General features: G+C 42.4%; 1 protein-coding gene across 1 annotated transcript in view; it reads right to left on the bottom strand.

The window, feature by feature from the left end:
- LOC133049359 (ATP-binding cassette sub-family C member 4-like) overlaps positions 1-18,799 on the bottom strand; it is a 297,052-nt gene that overhangs the window by 117,546 nt on the left and 160,707 nt on the right. The window contains exons 12-13 of the mRNA XM_061133336.1: positions 10,709-10,803; positions 10,399-10,485 (exon numbers count right to left, since the gene is read on the bottom strand). Of these exons, the coding sequence (XP_060989319.1) occupies positions 10,399-10,485; positions 10,709-10,803 (182 nt within the window). The remainder of the gene's footprint in view (positions 1-10,398; positions 10,486-10,708; positions 10,804-18,799) is intronic.

The raw sequence follows: 18,799 nt of genomic DNA, 5'->3' as shown, positions 1-18,799 counted from the left end.
ATCAATAAATCTGACTAGGTCCTCAAATTCCTCAGCAGCAAACATGAATCCAGCTCTGCTAAAAAATTCCAAAAACCAGTCCAGTGAAGGAGGTATCAACAGCTAGGTTTTTTTTTCCCTCAAAAAACTCATCAATTTTTTACATGTTTCATGATGATAAACAACTGACCAAAACTGAAATTCCAAAACCTGACTGAACTAAAACACTATTTCATCACTATATAGGAATGGGAGAAGAGGAATCTATGTCATTTAAAACTCTGTACATTTTTCTCAGGCAGTTTTCTAAGTGATTGTTTATGATTTATAAGGTACATAGTAACAACAAAAAATTAATAGACTCTTGATAACCTTTGCCAGAGTACATTTTCTAGACACTTCTTCCCAAATAGCATTAGATAGAAAATGAATGCTAGTGTGACCTCCATACGTCTCTGCAATATTCCATCCCAACCAGGAATTAAACTTTTCATTTGAGCTGCAAACTTCCTGAATGTGAAAATGAAAAATGAGAGTCCAAATGGCCCAAATCAGAGGAAATTATCCAATAGTTCAAGACACACAATTCTCTTAGCCAAGACTCCCCCCCAAACTATCCAAACTTAAGTGTTTTTTTTTTTTTTCACAGCAACCCCTTCAAACTGCCCCTACATTTTAAATGCAGACCCCAGGGAACTCAGTCCCAGTCTCTTCCTACAGGGTCCACAACCCCTTCAGAGAAGTGAGTAGCCAGGTCTGAGGCCCCAGTGAGCATGGGCAGGGCTCCAGGCAGGTACTCTGAGTGTCCTGCACCCTCACAGAGCAAATCTCAGGAACATGGGCCAGAGCTCAGCCTGCTGAGTGAGTCAGATGGAGAACTTGGAGGCAGTAGACTGCAGCTCAGTTCCATCAGACGAGCCACTAAACCTCAGTTTCTTCATCTCAGCATCAATGGCAATCACGTGTTCTGAGAAGTCTAACCACCAGTCTGCTCAGTAAATGTCAGCTCCCTTCCCCACTCCTCCCTAACCACAAGTGGTCATATGCTTTGGACTCAGAATAGAAAAACTCTGAGGGGACCCTCTGGACACAGGGTCTGTGATCAGAAAGAAGACCCTGGGATGCAGACACATGCACCATCGTTTCATTAATTCCAAACAGATTTATATTTACCTTTTGACATGTCTTGGTTCAGCTTTTGTACCTAAGTTTCTTGACTGAGTAACCCCTCCTCCAGTTAGTACTAAAGTTTTGCATGGAATTGTGTCAATCAGTCCATAGGTCATGTCCAGCTTTCTGTGACCCCATGGACTGCAGCACACCAGGCTTCCCCGTCCTCCACTGTCTCCACAGTTTGCTCAAATTCATGTCCATTGAGTCAATGATGCTATCTAACCATCTCATCCTCTGCTGCCCCCTTCTCCTTTTTTCCTTCAATCTTTCCCAGTGTCAGGGTCTTTTCCAATGAGTTGGCTCTTCACATCAGGTAGCCAAAGGACTGGAGCTTCAGCTTCCATATCTGATCTTCCAATGAATATTCATGACTGATTTCCTTTAGAACTGACTTGTTTGATCTTTTTGAAGTCCAAGGGACTCTCAAGAGTCTTCTCCATGACCACAATTTGAAAGCATCAATTCTTTGGCACTCAGCCTTCTTTGTGAACCAACTCTCACATCCATATATGACTCCTGGAAAAAACCATAGCTATGACAATGCAGACTTTTGTCCATAAAGTGATGTCTTTGCTTTTTAATACATTGTCTAGGTTTGTCATAGTTTTCCTTCCAAAGAGCAAGTGTCTTTTAATTTCATGGCTGCAGTCACTGTCCACAGTGATTTTGGAGCCCAGAAAAATAAAATGTCACTGTTTTTACATTTTCTCCTTCTATTTGGCATGAAGTGGTGGGACTGGATGTCATAATCTTAGGTTTGTTTTTTTTTAACATTGAGCTTCAAGCCAGCTTTTTCACTCTCTTCTTTCATCCTCAGGTGGCACAGTGATAAAGAATTTGCCTGCCAATACAGGAGACATGGGTTCAATCCCTGGGTTGGGAATATCCCCTGTAGAAAGAAATGAGAACCCACTCCAGTATTCTTGCCTGGAAAACTCCGTGGACAAAGGAGATTGGCAGGCTGCAGTCCATGGGGTTGCAGAGTCAGACATGACTGAGAATACATGTGTACACACTTTCACCCTCATCAAGAGGTTTTTTAGTTCTGCTTCACTTTCTGCCGTTAAGAGTAGCATTATCTGCAAATCTGAGCTTGTTCATATTTCTCCCAGCAATCTTGATTCCAGCTTGTAATTCACCCAGCCCAGAATTTTGCATGATGTACTCTGCATAAAAGTAAAATTAGCAGGGTGACAATATACAGCCTTGACATACTCCTTTCCTAATTTGAACCAGTCAGTTGTTCCATGTCCAGTTCTAATTGTTGCTTCTTGATCCACATACAGGTTTCTCAGGAGACAGGTAAAGTAGTCTGGTATTCCCATCTCTTGAAGAATTTTCCACAGTTTGTTGCGATCCTCACAGTTAAAGGCTTTAGCATAGTCAATGAAGCAGAAGTGGGTTTTTTTTTTAGATTTCCTTGTTTTCTCTCTGATTCAGTGAATGATGGCAATTTGATCTCTGGTTCCTCTGCCTTTTCTAAACCCAGCTTGTACATCTGAAAGTTCTCAGTTCACACACTGCTGAAGCCTAGCTTGGAAGATTTTGAGCATTATCTTGCTAGCTTATGGAATGAGTGCAGTAATTTGAACATTCTTGGGAATGTTCTTTGGAATTCATGGAATTGTTTTTCTTTAGTTGAAAATACTTGTCAATAGTCCCTGAAGGCAGATGTTAACCAAATATGATGGGCTGCTTTATCCAAGATGGACCAATTGATAAGTTTTAAAATGTTTTCTTCCTAACATTCCATCACAGATGAGGTAATGTAATTACAATGAAGTGATCAGTTGATGATTTTTAATTTCTTCCCAAATAGTTTTTATCCAAATCTCTAGGAAAATACTTTATTTTCCAAGTTTTTAAGAATAAAGTTTTCCAAGTCATGCCATAAAAAATAACTGCTTCAGCAATTAGCTGTTTACACATTATTTCTAGATAAGAGCTGTTAACCATATAATTCCCTATATCAAAATAATCCTATATAAATGTTGTGTTAAGAGGGGACATGGTAGGTTATTGTGGAAGGGATATAAGTAATACAGAGCCCCACATTCATTCATTCGACTGGCAGACTTTGGTTAGGCAGAGGCGTTATCCCAAGTGCTGAGGATACACCCACAGGTCAAGACAGTAGACAAGACTCTGCACAACGGAGTGGGGAATACACTGAACTAGTATAGAAAAATGAGCTATTTGTCTGTGATGTGTGCTCTGAGGGAAAAGCAAGGGGGCGCTGCTGTCTTAGATAGGGTGACATGGGAGCCCTGAGACTATCTGGGGGAAAGTCCTGGAAGAAGACACAGCAGGTGTAGGGGTCCTGGGACAGAATATGCTGGACTGAGGAACCTTCCTGCATTCACTGCTTAGGGTCGTGGGGGGGCGGGGCGGGGTGGGGGGTGTACTCATAAATAGTCAAGCGCACCCACTGAAGGCTGTGGGAAGACAGAGGGCATGGGGGGCCCCCTGGAGGAGCAGGAGGGAATGGCAGGACCCATCTTCCACCTTCCTTCTGTGCGCGGGTACACTGCTCCCTGGCTCTGGAACAGAGGGACCAGTATGAACAGACAGACAGGGGTGAGAAAGGATCCCCCATAAATCCAGCACAGCTGGATCCAGCACAGCTGGGTGTGGAGATGAGCTAGAAAGGTTGATGGGGCAGACAGCAAAGAAGCCTTTTCTCTGTTTGAGGACCTGGAACTGCATCCTGAATGGGGTGGGGGGACAGGGGGCATCTATGAAGGGCTGGAACAGGAGGGTGAGCTGTGTAGACAGCAGTGTCAGAATCTGATCAGGACAGACCTGAAGAGCAGATGATGCAGGAGGTGAGGGGTCTGATGAAGTAGGGCTGGACCAGGACACGATCCATGGCTGGACACAGGTGTCACTGCATCAGTTCACCTAAGGCCCCTCACCTTAAGTAGGTGATAGAACTCACTTAGTGTAAGTGTAACAACATATAGGTGTAAAACTTACGGACCTTAATAACCTTGGATATAGATTCATGACTGAAGAGAACTGTTAATGACTAGTAGAAATATGATTCACTCACTTTTAATACAAAATAATCCCCATTATTAAGCTTCAACACAACCACCATCTCTCATAGCATAATGTTCCACCCAATTTTCTAACTCATTAAGAACATTCTTAGTTGCTGCTAAGTGATATCCTAAATATTGCATTCATGCTCCCTGCCCTAAGTTTCCCCAGAGAATGTGGTTCTGATTAGCAAAGGACAGTCTTAATTAACAAACTTGCTTCTATCAAGTGTACATCCAGAGTCATTACACCCAAAATGATGAGAGGGCTTTATAAACACATCCTGGGTTCAGAAAAGAACTTGGGAGAGCTTTTGTGATGAGCGCAGTGACACTTGACAATCAGAACTCTGTCTTCTCCCCTCCTGGTGATGCAAATATAAGAGTCAGCAGAATCTCTTCTTACACTGATGGAGAACTTGTGCAGATGCACACAAAACAGAGTGACAGACATTTGTGAGTTCAGGGTGGGGTATTGAGAACAGGGAGGCTGAACTACTCATGATGCCAGAAGGGCAGGTTGGGGAATCTCTGTCACAGCCCTAGAGCCATCACTGAACTCATGACAAGACACAAGGCACTTCTCTAAGGGAAAATTCATCAAGCCATGATCAGGAGAGGCTGGGAAAGGGGGTCAGACCAGAGAGCTGGAGGCCATGCCAAGTGTCAGCTGTACTGTTCTCTTACTTTGAAAGAGTCAGTACTACTGTGCATTCTTTGTGTGGCAAAATACACAGAATATGAAATCTACCATTTTAACCACTTTTAAGTATACAGTTCTGTAATGTTAAGTACATTTACATTGTTGGGTAACCATCATCACCACTCATCTCCAGAGCTCTTTCATCACCCCAGCACTAAGCACAAGTTACATACAAAATTTGGTAGAACTCATACAATGACCCTGCTAGTGAATGTGAAAGATCAGCTCCTTGTATCCAGAGCTCAAAGCTGCCCCCACATGTCTCTCTCTCTCTCACACACACACACTCACACTGCTAACTGCTGAAATCTTTTTACTTTGCTAGGTAGCATGAATTGTGAGTTGAGAATGAATTATTTCCCCTACAAATGTACATGCTGATGTCTTAACCCCCAGTACTTTAGAATTTGGTGACAGGACCTTCAAAGAGGTATTTGAGTTAGATGAGGCCATTAGGGTGGGCCAGATATAATCTGACTGGTGTCCTTAGAAGAGGAGACTAAAACATAAGGACAGAGACACAGGGGTGCACGTGGACAGAGGGAGGACCATTGAGGACCATGCAAGAAGAATGCCATCAGAAGCCAAGTAGAGAGGTCTAAGGAGAAACCAAACTGCCCACACCTTGATCTTAGACTTTCCCAGCTTCCAAAACTATGAGAGATAAACTTCTGTTATTTCAAACTTCCCAGGCTCTGGTCTCCTGTGAGAGCAGCCTGGATGGACACAGCCCCAGGAAACTAACATGGGACCTGAAAGCAAGAATTTCTAAATAGCTTCTCTCTGCCAAACACCCCACCTCCTCCAGGTGAGGGCATGCCTGCTGTTCTTCTCACAACCCTGTTTCCTCCTCCCTCCACACTTGAGCTTCTACTCATCCTTCAGCAAAAGAACTGGGTCCTCGGAGGCGGTCCTAAGATGGCAGAGGAATAGGGTGGGGAGACCACTTTCTCCCCCACAAATTCATTGAAAGAACATATAAACGCCGAGCAAATTCCACAGAACAACTTCTGAATGCTGGCAGAGGACATCAGGCACCCAGAAAGGCAGCCCATTGTCTTCAAAAGGAGGTAGGACAAAATATAAAATGTAAAAAGAGAGACAAAAGAGGTATAGATGGAGATCCCTCCTGGGAACGGAGTCTTTAAAAAAAGAGAAGTTTCCAAACACCAGGAAACACTCTCTCCAGCAGGTCTGTGGCAAGCCTTGCAATCTCAGAGGGCAAAATAACTGGGAGGAAAAATAAATAAATAATTAAAACTAATAGATTACCTGCCTAACAGCAACTCCCAGCAGAGCAGCAGCCCAGACACTCACATTCACTAGCAAGCAGGGGAGGGACAGGGAGGAGCAGGCTGCATTGCTTAGGGTAAGGACCAGGCCTGAATGCCTGAGGGAACTAGCTTGAGATAGCAACCCAGACTGTGGGACAGCTATCCTGCAAAAAGCCCTAACCTAAGACACTGCCAAAAGTCTTATTGCCAAATTCAGACTTAAATTGAAGAAAGTAGGGAAAACCACTAGACTATTCAGGTATGACCTATATCAAATCCCTTATGACTATGCAATGGAAAAGAGAAATAGATTTAAGTGACTAGATCTGATAGACAGGGTGCATGATGAACTATGGACAGAAGTTCATGACATTGTACAGGAGACAGGGATCAAGACTATCCCCATGGAAAAGAAATGCAAAAAGGCAAAATGGTTGTCTTAGGAGGCCTTACAAATAGCTGTGAAAAGAAGAAAAATGAAAAGCAAAGGAGAAAGGGAAAGATATTCCCATTTGAATGAAGAGTTCCAAAGAATAGCCAGGGGAGATAAGAAAGCCTTCCTTGGTGGTCAATGCAAAGAAATAGAGGAAAACAACAGAATGGGAAAGACTAGAGATCTCTTCAAGAAAATTAGAGATACCAAGGGAACATTTCATGCAAAGATGGGCTCAATAAAGGACAGAAATGGTATGGACCTAACAGAAGCAGAGGATATTAAGAAGAGGTGGCAAGAATACACAGAAGAAATGTACGAAAAAGATCTTCAAAACTCAGATAATCACAATGGTGTGATCACTCACCTAGAGCCAGACGTCCTGGAATGTGAAGTCAGATGGGCCTTAGAAAGCATTACTACGAACAAAGCTAGTGGAGGCGATGGAATTCCAGTTGAGTTATTTCAAATCCTGAAAGATGATGTTATGAAAGTGCTGCACTCATATGTTAGCAAACTTGGAAAACTCAGCAGTGGACACAGGACTGGAAAAGTTCAGTTTTCATTCCAATTCCTAATAAAGGCAATCCCAAAAAATGCTCAAACTACCACACAATTGCACTCATCTCACACGCTAGTAAAGTAGTGTTCAAAATTCTCCAAGCCAGGCTTCAGCAACACATGAACCATGAACTTCCAGATGTTCAAGCTGGTCTTAGAAAAGGCAGAGGAACCAGAGATCAAATTGCCAACATCCACTGGATCATCAAAAAAGCAAGAGAGTTCCAGAAAAACATCTATTTCTGCTTTATTGACTGTGCCAAAGTCTTTGACTGTGTGGATCACAATAAACTGTGGAAAATTCTGAAAGAGATGGGAATACCAGACCACCTGACCTGCCTCTTGAGAAACCTATATGCAGGTTAGGAAGCAACAATTAGAATGGGACATGGAACAACAGACTGGTTCCAAATAGAAAAAGGAGTACGTCAAGGCTGTATATTGTCACCCTGCTTATTTAACTTATATTCAGAGTACATCATGAGAAACGCTGGGCTGAAGGAAGCACAAGCTGGAATTAAAATTGCCAGGAGAAATACCAATAATCTCAGATATGCAGATGACACCACCCCTATGGCAGAAAGTGAAGAGGATCTAAACGCCTCTTGATGAAAGTGAAAGAAGAGAGTGAAAAGTTGGCCTAAAGCTCAACATTCAGAAAACTAAGATCATAGTATCTGGTCCCATCACTTCATGGGAAATAGATGGGGAAACAGTGGAAACAGTGTCAGACTTTATTTTGCGGGGCTCCAAAATCACTGCAGATGGTGATTGCAGCCATGAAATTAAAAGATGCTTACTCCTTGTAAGGAAAGTTATGACCAACCTAGACAGCTTATTAAAAACCAGAGACATTACTTTGCTAACAAACGTCCATCTAGTCAAAGCTATGCTTTTTCCAGTGGTCGTGTATGGATGTGAGAGTTGGACTATAAAGAAAGCTGAGTGCTGAAGAATTGATGCTTTTCTGGAGAAGACTCTTGAGAGTCCCTTGGACTGCAAAGAGATCCAACCAGTCCATCGTAAAGGAAATCAGTCCTGAATATTCACTGGAAGGACTGATGCTGTAGCTGAAACTCCAACACTTTGGCCACCTGACATGAAGAACTGACACATTTGAAAAGACCCTGATGCTGGGAAAGATTGATGGCAGGAGGAGAAGGGGACGACAGAGCATGAGATGGTTGGATGGCATCACCAACTCAATGGACATGAGTTTGAGTCAACTCTGGGATTTGGTGATAGACAGGGAGGCCTGGCATGCTGCAGTCCATGGTGTCACAAAGAATCAAACATGACTCAGTGACTGGATTGAACTGAACTGCTGACCTTTTCCCAGCCCTCTGTCTTAACAAGTTCCAAGTAGAGACAGGTTCCTTACAGGCAGGAAGGAGAGCTGAGCATCCTAATCTCCCTTAATTCTACCCAATGTGGGTCCATCCCCTCTCCTGGCTGACCGTCTTGCTTTGTAAACTAAGAAGTTTTGTGCAGTGACATCTCTAAGGGCGTCGATCTCAGGGCACACAGCAGGGCTTTAATAAGTGCAGCTGGAAGGACTCATTGGCTTCACCAAGCAAGATGGAGCAACAGCATGATGGAGCAGATGTGGATGCTGCTTCAGAAAAAGCAAGTTTGTGAGACTTTCAAAAAGACACATCTAGACTCCACCAGAGGTCTCGGTCAGCGTATATTAGGACACATTATACACAGAAAAGTATCAGAGTCTTTCTATCTCAGGGATTCAGTGGTCAAACAAGAATTATCAACAACAAATTCCAGAAACACAAAGTGAGAGTCAGGACTTAAACCAGATTCTAAATACCTAGTTTCAAATTCAAGTTAACCCTACATGTGGGTCTAAGTATTCATTCTAATAAGCATTGATGAAGCAATGTTAATGTTTGAGGCCATATGCTGGTGAGGGATAAATCACTTTGAAATTCTAGACTTTAGTAAGAATTTCAAACCAACGAAACGACAAGCAAAATAAACCAACAAGGCCTTTCCACAGAAGTCGTATGCCAGTACTAAAATCTTGGCTTCTAACATGCCTTAAACAAATGATGGAGTAAAAGAACTGGCAGCCAAGTAGCAGGTCACCTAGTCCCATTCTCCAATTTAAAAAGCATGCATCCCTCTGGGTCATCCCAGTGAGGGATGTGATGGAGAAGGAGGTAGGTGTGAGGGGGGTTCAGGATGGGGAACATGTAACACCCATGGTGGATTCATGGCAATGTATGGCAAAACCAATACAATATTGTAAAGTAATTAGCTTCCAATTAAAATTTTTTTAAAAGTTAAAAAAAAAAAATACTTCTAAAGTGTTACGCAGAGGGAAAAAGAAAAAAAAGAACTAGAAGGTGAAGAGAGGAGAAAAGATACGTCAGGCAGAGGGGACAGCATGAGCCAAGCACTGGAGGTGAGTTGGGGACCAACATGGATGACTCGGGGAAGTCTGAGGTCTTGTGCCCTGGACAACTTTAAGAAAAGGCTATGTCTAAACCACCGGGCTGTGCGCATAGAACATGTGATGCCAGAGGCAGGGTGAGTCTCCTGTAATTTCACAAGGTCACTCTAGACTCAAGATTATGCTGAACATTTCCCCCCGACACATAAACAAAAAAAAGAAGAAGAAAATAAAAAGCATGCATCATCTTTCTTCTTTTTAAATATTTATTTATTTATTTAGTTGCGTCAGGTCTTAGTCGTTTCATGCAGCATCTTTTGTTGCGATGCACAGACTCTCAAGCTGTGGTATGCAGGCTATGGAGCACACAGGCTCAACAGTTGTGACCCATGGGCTTAGTTACTCCACGGCATAAGAGATCTTAGTTCTCCAACAGGGATAAAACCCATGTCCACTGCATTGCAAGGCAGATTCTTAACCACTAGACCACCAGACCACCCTATTCATTGTACTTCTTATCCCTGGGGTCTGGTTTCAGCAACTACAAGGAGCAAGGGGAAATCTGCCATCTATCCCTCACTCCCTAAAGCACAGACCCCACTGTCCTCCACACACTGGAAGCATCTGCTGTATTTCCCTGTCCTGACCTCAACATGAGGCAAAATTTCTCTATGATGAATCTTCTGTGAGGGGAAGGGAGGAGAGAGAGAGACACCAGGCAGAGCAAACTGATTCTCCCAAAGTACAAAGGCTTTCCTGACCTCTCTTCCCTGATCCCTACAGAGTTCCTGGAAAGCAGAGATGATAGAAAGCAGGGGCAAACTCACTGTTTAAACAAGTGCCTGCTGACTTCTGCATCCACTGCACTGAGCGGATCGTCCAGGAGGTAGATGTCTGCATCCTGATAGACGGCTCTAGAAAATGTAGAGAGACATCAGGAGAGGACACTTCACACTCCCTGAGTCTCATCTCTGAATCATGACTGTGTTCGAAAACTCTATGTTCATTCCAAGAGCCTAGGGAAAGAGCCAAGACCCTGCTTCACACAGGCCCACCTGGTGAGCAGGGTCTGTGTGCTTACATCCACTAGGAGCCATGGAGGAGGAGGGGCAGGATGACAACTGACATGCCATTTACCTGGCAAGGCTGACCCGGGCTTTCTGCCCTTCACTCAGTGTGGTTCCTCGGTCTCCTACGACAGTTAGATCTCCATTCTCCAGAAACTGTAAATCCTACATGGAGAGAAAAAAGGGGGAAAAAAAAAAAAACAAAAATTTTAAATGTGTTGTCCTCCTGCCATCTTAACCCTTTAGCGTTAGTACTTTATACAAGCGTTTGATCAGCAGTAGCGTGCTTCTTTTCCTAGCAACTAAATTGTAACTTTGAACATTAAAAGACAAAAAAACTTCTCAGGGCTTTTAATGTGTTTTCATTCCATATTTTTTTCACACCATTTATGCATTTAACCATTATAACAGGTATTTATTGAGCATCAACTATACAGCAGGCATCATTCTGGGCACAAGAATTCAGCCATGAGGAAACAAAGTCTCAGAATTTCTTTCCATGGTGGGAGACGGAGATATGGAAAATTAACCTGAGCCCAGGAACTAAGGACGAGAAGGAAAAGGAAGTCAAATGGAGGGTAAAGAAGGGAAGTGAGTCCACACTGGGGTCAGAGGGCTCTGCTCAGAGCGGGTGTGAGCAGATCTGGGGGAGAGGGAGGGGCTCAGGCAGACCTGGAGAGGCTGCTCCTCACAGAGGGAGGGGCGGGTGCAGGGGCCACGGGGAGATGCCCAAGGGGGTCAGGACGAGGAGGCAGGAGAGCAGAGTGAGTGAGGGGAGTGAGGGCGGAGACAGAGCAGGAGGAGCCTGGGGTCTCTCCAATAAAGGAGTAAGGGGAGTACTGACATGGTCTGAGGTTTTTAAGAAATCAGTCCTGCACTTTGTGGAAAACAGACGATAATGGGAGAAAGGTGAGGGCAGATACAAGCGAGGAGGCTACTGGAATAACCTAGGTGAGAGATGACAGTGGCCAGGACCAGAGAGGAAGCAGCAGGAATGGACAGATGGGCTCACGCTCCAGACACATTAGGAAGGCGGAGTCTGTAAGCCCTGCTGACGGGACAGGTGTGGGCTGTAAGAGAAGAGGACTATGGCGTCTGGGGTTAGGAAGGGGAAGGACAGGGTCTCCATTTACTGAGTTGGGGAAGATGGTGGAGGCAGGTTTAGGAGACTTCTCTTGTGGACAGGCCGAGATGACCTCCCAGTGGTGTCACAGTGCATCTGGGCATGCAGGTGTGAAGGTCTGTGCTAGAGGCACAGGTGTGAGAGCTGGTGGCCCAGGAGGTGAAGGCACAGGTCTTACTTAATCAAGGAGTAAAGGTGTCATAAACGAAACCTTTTACTGATCTCAGCCTCAGTTTCCCACTCTCTCTGAAGAGATAATACCCAACCTGTGTCTTCCACAGTGATACTTAAGGCAAGTGGTAGACTGACAAGATCAGTACAAGAAATGGAAGCAGAAAAAATAAGCATGTGAAAAGATATTCGACAGAAATGTCATTAGGAAATTACAAATCAAAAAACAAGACACTACTATATACCTATTAGACTGGGTAAAATTCAAAACACTGAAAACACCAAATGTTGAACAGAATATGGAGCAACAGGAACTATAATTCATTACTAATGGGATGTGAAATGGCACAGCCATTGTGGAAGATATTTTGGCACTTTTTTTACAACGTGTAACATGGGGCTTACTACATGATCTAGTAATCATTCTCCTAGATATTTGCCCATATGAATTGAAAATTTATGTCCACATAGGAACCTGTACCTCAATACTCATATTAATTTCTTTTATAATTTCCAAGAACTAGAAGCAAGAAAGATGGCCTTCACTAGCTCCATTTAGAAACAAACTGAGGTGCAACCATACCATGGGATATTATTAAGCAATAAAAATAAATGAGTTATCAGGCCATGCAAAGATGTGGAGAAATCTTAAATGCATTTGACTAAATTAAAGAAGCCAGTCTGAAAATGCTTCATTTTGTATAATCTAACTCTAAAACACTATGAAAAAGGCAAACTATAAATACATAAAAAAGATCAGTGACCACTAATGGTTGAGTGAGGAGGAAAGATGAAGATGCAGAGCACAGATTTTTAGGGCAGTAAAACCTCTGTATGATAATGTACTAGTGAATGTATGACATATGTATTTGTCAAAACCCATAGAAATGTACAATAAAAAATGAACTTTAATGTAAAGTGTGGATTTTAGTTAATAATAATGTATTGTTTGGGGTTCATCTATTGTAACAAATGTACCACACTAATGCAGATGATAATAGTGAAAACTGAGGGGAGGGGTAATCAGAAGATGGAGTGTATGGGAACTCTGCAGTGCCTGCTCAATTTTTCTATAAACCTAAAACTGCTATAAAATGAAGCATAAAAAAAAAGATGGAACAGTCTGGGCATGAAAAGTCAAAGGGAAAGAAACAGTGTGCTCAAGGGACACGAAGAAAACCTGCTTGACTAAGTAGATTCTTGTCCATGGAAGCAGGAAAAACTGAAAGCTAAGAAGGATATGAAGTTTCAACTTGAGAATCTGGGAATCTATCAAAAGTTATAATTTAACATTATTTAAGAACTAGATAGACAAATCAGAGTACATGATGGGGGTGGGGGCGAAGATAATAAGAACATCCCCAAATGACAAGATAACAACCAAGGTTTATGTTACACAGCATTATATTACAAATCTTAGATTGCCTGCAATTACTACTGAATAGATCCTGGCACAGACAAAGAGAGTTTGGGGGAGTTTGTTATCTACTAAACACATCAGGCATCAATCTATGATGCCCAGCAGTACCTTTCTGCAGATAAAGCCCTCTTTTGTCTCTACTTTAGCAAATTTGAGGAGAAAGCAAGTGGCGCAGTAGGGTCTCCAGGATAAGAAGTTTTCTGATCTCCCTGAGTCTCACTTTCCTCTTCTACAGAATGTGCTGCAGAAACAAGAGTCACTAAACTCAATGATGCTGTGAGAATCAAAACACACATATGAACACCCTTCACAAATTAAAAAAAAAAGGACATGAATTGATTGTAACTTGCTATTGCTGACTAAGGCCTATTTTCACATCAAGCCAACAATGGGACCCTGCTCATAGTTTGGATCACAATATGCAAAGCATGTGACCACAAGAAAAAGAAAGAGATCGTCTCCATTATAACCCTCCCTGACAGCCACAAAGACATACAGGCACACAGGTTCCCTGCTCATTAAAAGCTTAAACTGGAGTGCATCCAATGAAAGGCAGCAATAGCTCTATTGTGGAAATTCATTATTTCACCTTCTTTCTTTCTGGAGCTCAGAAATGATCATCTCATGCTTTTGGATTTAGACACACACACACACACACACACACACACACACACACACTGTTTACTTGGCCTCTGTTTCACTGTTGACAGTTTTCACAAACTGTTTCACTTGGCTTTTATGTTTTGATTTTATGTTGTTTTCATTTCTTTCTCAAAACAGCACCACATTGTAGCACAGCAATCTCAACCATGCTCTATAAAAGACACCTGAATCCACTCCTTCATTTAGCACAGTCAGAGTATAAGATGCAAGCACTGTCTCTCCAGGTCTGGTGGGAGGACTTCGAGTGCCTCCTTGACTCTGACAATTCAGTTCAGTTCGGTTCAGTCACTCAGTTGCGTCCAACTCTATGCGACCTCATGAACTGCAGCACACCAGGCCTCCCTGTCCATCACCAACTCCCAGAGCTTGCTCAAACTCATATCCATTGAGTTGGTGATGTCATCCAACTATCTCATCCTCTGTCATCCCCTTCTCCTCCTGCCTTCAATTTTTCCCAGCATCAGGGTCTTTTCAAATGAGTCCGCTCTTCGCATCAGGTGGCCAAAGTATTGGAGTTTCAGCTTCAGTATCAGCCCTTCCAATGAACACCCAGGACTGATCTCCTTTAGGATGGACTGGTTGGATCTCCTTGCAGTCCAAGGGACTCTCAAGAATCTTCTCCAACACCACAGTTCAAAAGCATAAATCCTTTGGCACTCATCTTTCTTTATGGTCCAAATCTCACATCCATACATGACCACTGGAAAAACCATAGCTTTGACTAGATGGACCTTTGTCGGCAAAGTAATGTCTCTGCTTTTTAATATGCTATCTAGGTTGGTCATAGCTTTTCTTCCAAGGAGCAAGCATCTTTTAATTTCATGGCTGCAGTCACTATCTGCAATGATTTTGGAGCCCCCCAAAAATAAAGTCACTCACTGTTTCCCCATCTATTTGCCATGAAGTGATGGGGCCAAATGCCATGATCTTCTTTTTTTGAATGTTGAGTTTTAAGCCAAATTTTTCATTCTCCTCTTTCACTTTTGTCAAGAGGCTCTTTGGTTCCTCTGGGCTTTCTTCCATAAGGGTGATATCATCTGCATATCTGAGATTATTGATATTTCTCCCTGCAATCTTGATTCCAGCTTGTGCTTCATCCAGCCCAGGGTTTCTCACGATATACTCTGCATATAAGTTAAATAAGCAGGGTGACAATATGCAGCCTTGATGTACTCTTTTCCAATTTGGAACCAGTCTATTGTTCCATATCCAGTTCTAACTGTTGCTTCTTGACCTGCATACAGATTTCTCAGGAGGCAGGTAAAGTGGTCTGGTATTCCCATCTCTTGAAGAATTTTCCAGTTTGTTGTATACCACACAATCTAAGGCTTTGGCGTAGTCAATAAAGCAGAAGTCAGTGTTTTTCTGGAACTCTTGCTTTTTTGATGATCCAGTGGATGTTGGCCATTTGATTTTTGGTTCCTCTACCATTTCTAAGTCAAGTTTGAACATCTGGAAGTTCACGGCTCACATACTGTTGAAGCCTGGCTTGGAGAATTTTGAGCATTACTTTGCTAGCATGACAGTTACTCTGACAATTATTCATGGACAAACCACAGATGAGAAAACCATTTCAAAGGATTTAAAGTAAAATCCAAGTCAGGTTAATGCCCAGCCACCATTTTCTGACTAGGTTAAAGGGAAAAGCCGGAGTTGAGCATATATTACAGTTCCTTCTCCTGACAGGAAGGTATTCTTATTCACGTTATTTTCCTCTAAGTTAAATTTAAGCAATTCTCACTTAACAGCAGACACACAAACTAGAGGCAAACTAGGAAATGAGGCTGTTGATTCTTGATGCCATCCATCCAGAGAACATGAAGAGCCCTTCACTGATGGCGGAGACTTAGTGTAGAAACACCACCCAGAAGATTGTTGAAACAGTTAATGAGGCCCTGACAGAGGAAGGCTGGGTTTCAGAGTCAAACAGCGGATGTCTTGCCTTTCTTACAGCTTTTCTTCCATGTGGAATCGCCCTTCCTCTCATTTCCTGTCAATATCCTGCCCATCTTTCCAGGTTCATCCAAAACACACTCTCCCATAAACCCATCCTGGACTCATCTCTTCCTGCTGGTTTCCTAATGTTCTGTTTACATCTCTCATCTCTCATGAAGGACTGTCTTATTCTGGTCCATCATTTGTACACAAGCACATGCTGTCTCTCAGCTCCTGGAGGGTAAGATGTGTGGTGGACCCCGATGCTGTGTATCTCTAATCCTCACAACAAGCTGCACAGGAAGTACTGGCTCCATTTCACAGATGAGGAAATTGAGACTAAGTGAGGTCACATCACTGCTCTGAGGAATGCCTTTACATAATGTACTATGTATGGAGTACCTACATAAATATAAACTTAAATAATTAAAGTTAAATATTCAAATACCTTCTTTCTTACATGTCATATTTTATGGACATGTTTTACCAAATCTGACTGAGCTTAAAATTAAGAGCTAATTTTTTTCAAAATTATTGAACATTTATAAAGTGACTGTTATGTCCCTAGCAATCAGGTGCTTTAAAATCACTCCTGCATTTCATCCTCAAAACAACATTATGAGGTTGATAGTATTATTATCTCTATTTTACAAATGAAGAATCATGCACCTAGAGAACAGAGAAACAGACTCAACTCCTAAGCCTTTGACTCCTGGGCTTTGAGGTTGATGTCATCAGTCTGAATTGATGTTGTCACTGTGATTACTTCATTAAATTAATAGAAATGTTTTAAGCTCAGTGAACTTAAATGTTTACTTCAATTAAATCTAGTATAATATGTCATGTTGTAAATAACATATGTAATACAAGAAAATTTGCTCTTTTTACTGTTTTTTCATCCAGGATTTGGGGACAGTGGGGTTAGGGAAAACAGTGAGGAGAAATCTTCATTAATATGTAAGTGTATTTGTAGAGAAAAGGACTATAATAGTAAAAATAGCTACCATTTACTGAAACACTGGCATGTTTGCATTCCACATGCAAGGCCTGTAGCCTTTACAATAATCCCATCTCTCCTTGCATTCAATAAGAAAAGAAATTGAGATAAACACTCAGAGTTAATAACTAAGATTGTTTCTCTCCAAAAGCCAAGCCTTTTCTACTACACATACAGTTTCTGTAACTACAGGTCAAAATAGTTCTCAGTTCAGTTCAGTCACTCAGTGTATCCAACTCTTTGCAACCCCATGAATCACACAACCAGGCCTCCCTGTCCATCACCAACTCCTGGAGTTTACTCAAACTCATGTCCATCGAATTGGTGATGCGATCCAGCCATCTTATCCACTCTCGGCACCTTCTCCTGCTGCCTGAATCCCTCCCAGCATCAGGGTCTTTTCTAAGGAGTCAGCTCTTCGCCTCAGGTGGCCAAAGTATTGGAGTTTCAGCTTCAGCATCAGTCCTTCCAATGAACACCCAGGACTGATCTCCTTTAGAATGGACTGGTTGGATCTCCTTGCAGTCCAAGGGACTCTCAAGAGTCTTCAACACCACAGTCCAAAAGCATGAGTTCTTCAGCGCTCAGCTTTCTTCACAGTCCAACTCTCACATCCATACATGACCACTGGAAAAACCATAGTCTTGACTAGATGGACCTTTGTTGGCAAAGTACTGTCTCGGCTTTTTAATGTGCTGTCTAAGGTGGTCATAACTTTCCTTTCAAGAAGTAAGCGTCTTTTAATTTCATGGCTGCACTCACCATCAGCAGTGATTTTGGAGCCCAAAAAAATGAAGTCTGATAGTGTTTCCACTGTTTCCTCATCTATTTCCCATGAAGGGTTGGGACCAGATGACATAATCTTAGTTTTCTAAATGTTGAGCTTTAAGCCAACTTTTTCACTATCCTCTTTCACTTTAATCAAGAGGTTTTTTACTTCCTCTTCACTTTCTGCCATAAGGGTGGTATCATCTGCATATCTGAGGTGACTAATATGTCTCCCAGCAATCTTGATTCCAGCTTGTGCTTCTTCCAGCCCAGCGTTTCTCATGATGTATTCTGCATATAAGTTAAATAAGCAGGGTGACAATATACAGCTTTGACGTACTCCTTTTCCTATTTGGAAGCAGCCTATTGTTCCATGTCCAGTTCTAACTGTTGCTTCCTGACATGCATATAAGTTTCTCAAGAGGCAGGTCAGGTGGTCTGGTATTCCCATCTCTTTCAGAATTTTCCACAGTTTATTGTGATCCACACAGTCAAAGGCTTTGGCATAGTCAATAAAGCAGAGATAGATGTTTTTCTGGAACTCCCTTGCTTTTTCAATGATGCAGCAGATATTGGCAATTTGATCTCTGGTTCCTCTGCCTTTTCTAAAGCCAGTTTGAACATCTGGAAGTTCACAGTTCACGCATTGCTGAAGCCTGGCTTGGAGAATGTTGAGCATTACTTTACTAGCGTGTGAGATGATTGCAATTGTGTGGTAGATTGAGCATTCTTTGGCATTGCCTTTCTTTGGGATTGGGATGAAAACTGACCTTTTCCAGTCCTGTGGCCACTGCTGAGTTTTCCAAATTTGCTGACATACTAAGTGCAGCAATTTCACAGCATCATCTTTCAGGATTTGAAATAGCTCAACTGGAATTCCATTACCTCCACTAGCTTTGTTCATAGTGCTGCTTCCTAAGGACCACCTGACTTCACATTCCAGGATGTCTGGTTCTAGGTGAGTGATCACACCATCGTGATTATCTGGGTTTTGAAGATCTTTTTTGTACAGTTCTTGTGTGTATTCTTGCCACCTCTTCTTAATATCTTCTGCTTCTGTTAGGTCCATACCATTTCTGTCCTT

This window comes from Dama dama, chromosome 30 (genome assembly GCF_033118175.1).
Source record: "Dama dama isolate Ldn47 chromosome 30, ASM3311817v1, whole genome shotgun sequence".
Classification (NCBI taxonomy): domain Eukaryota; kingdom Metazoa; phylum Chordata; class Mammalia; order Artiodactyla; family Cervidae; genus Dama; species Dama dama.
Note: the sequence above shows the minus strand (reverse complement) of the source record. Positions and strands in the feature narration are given on the sequence as shown.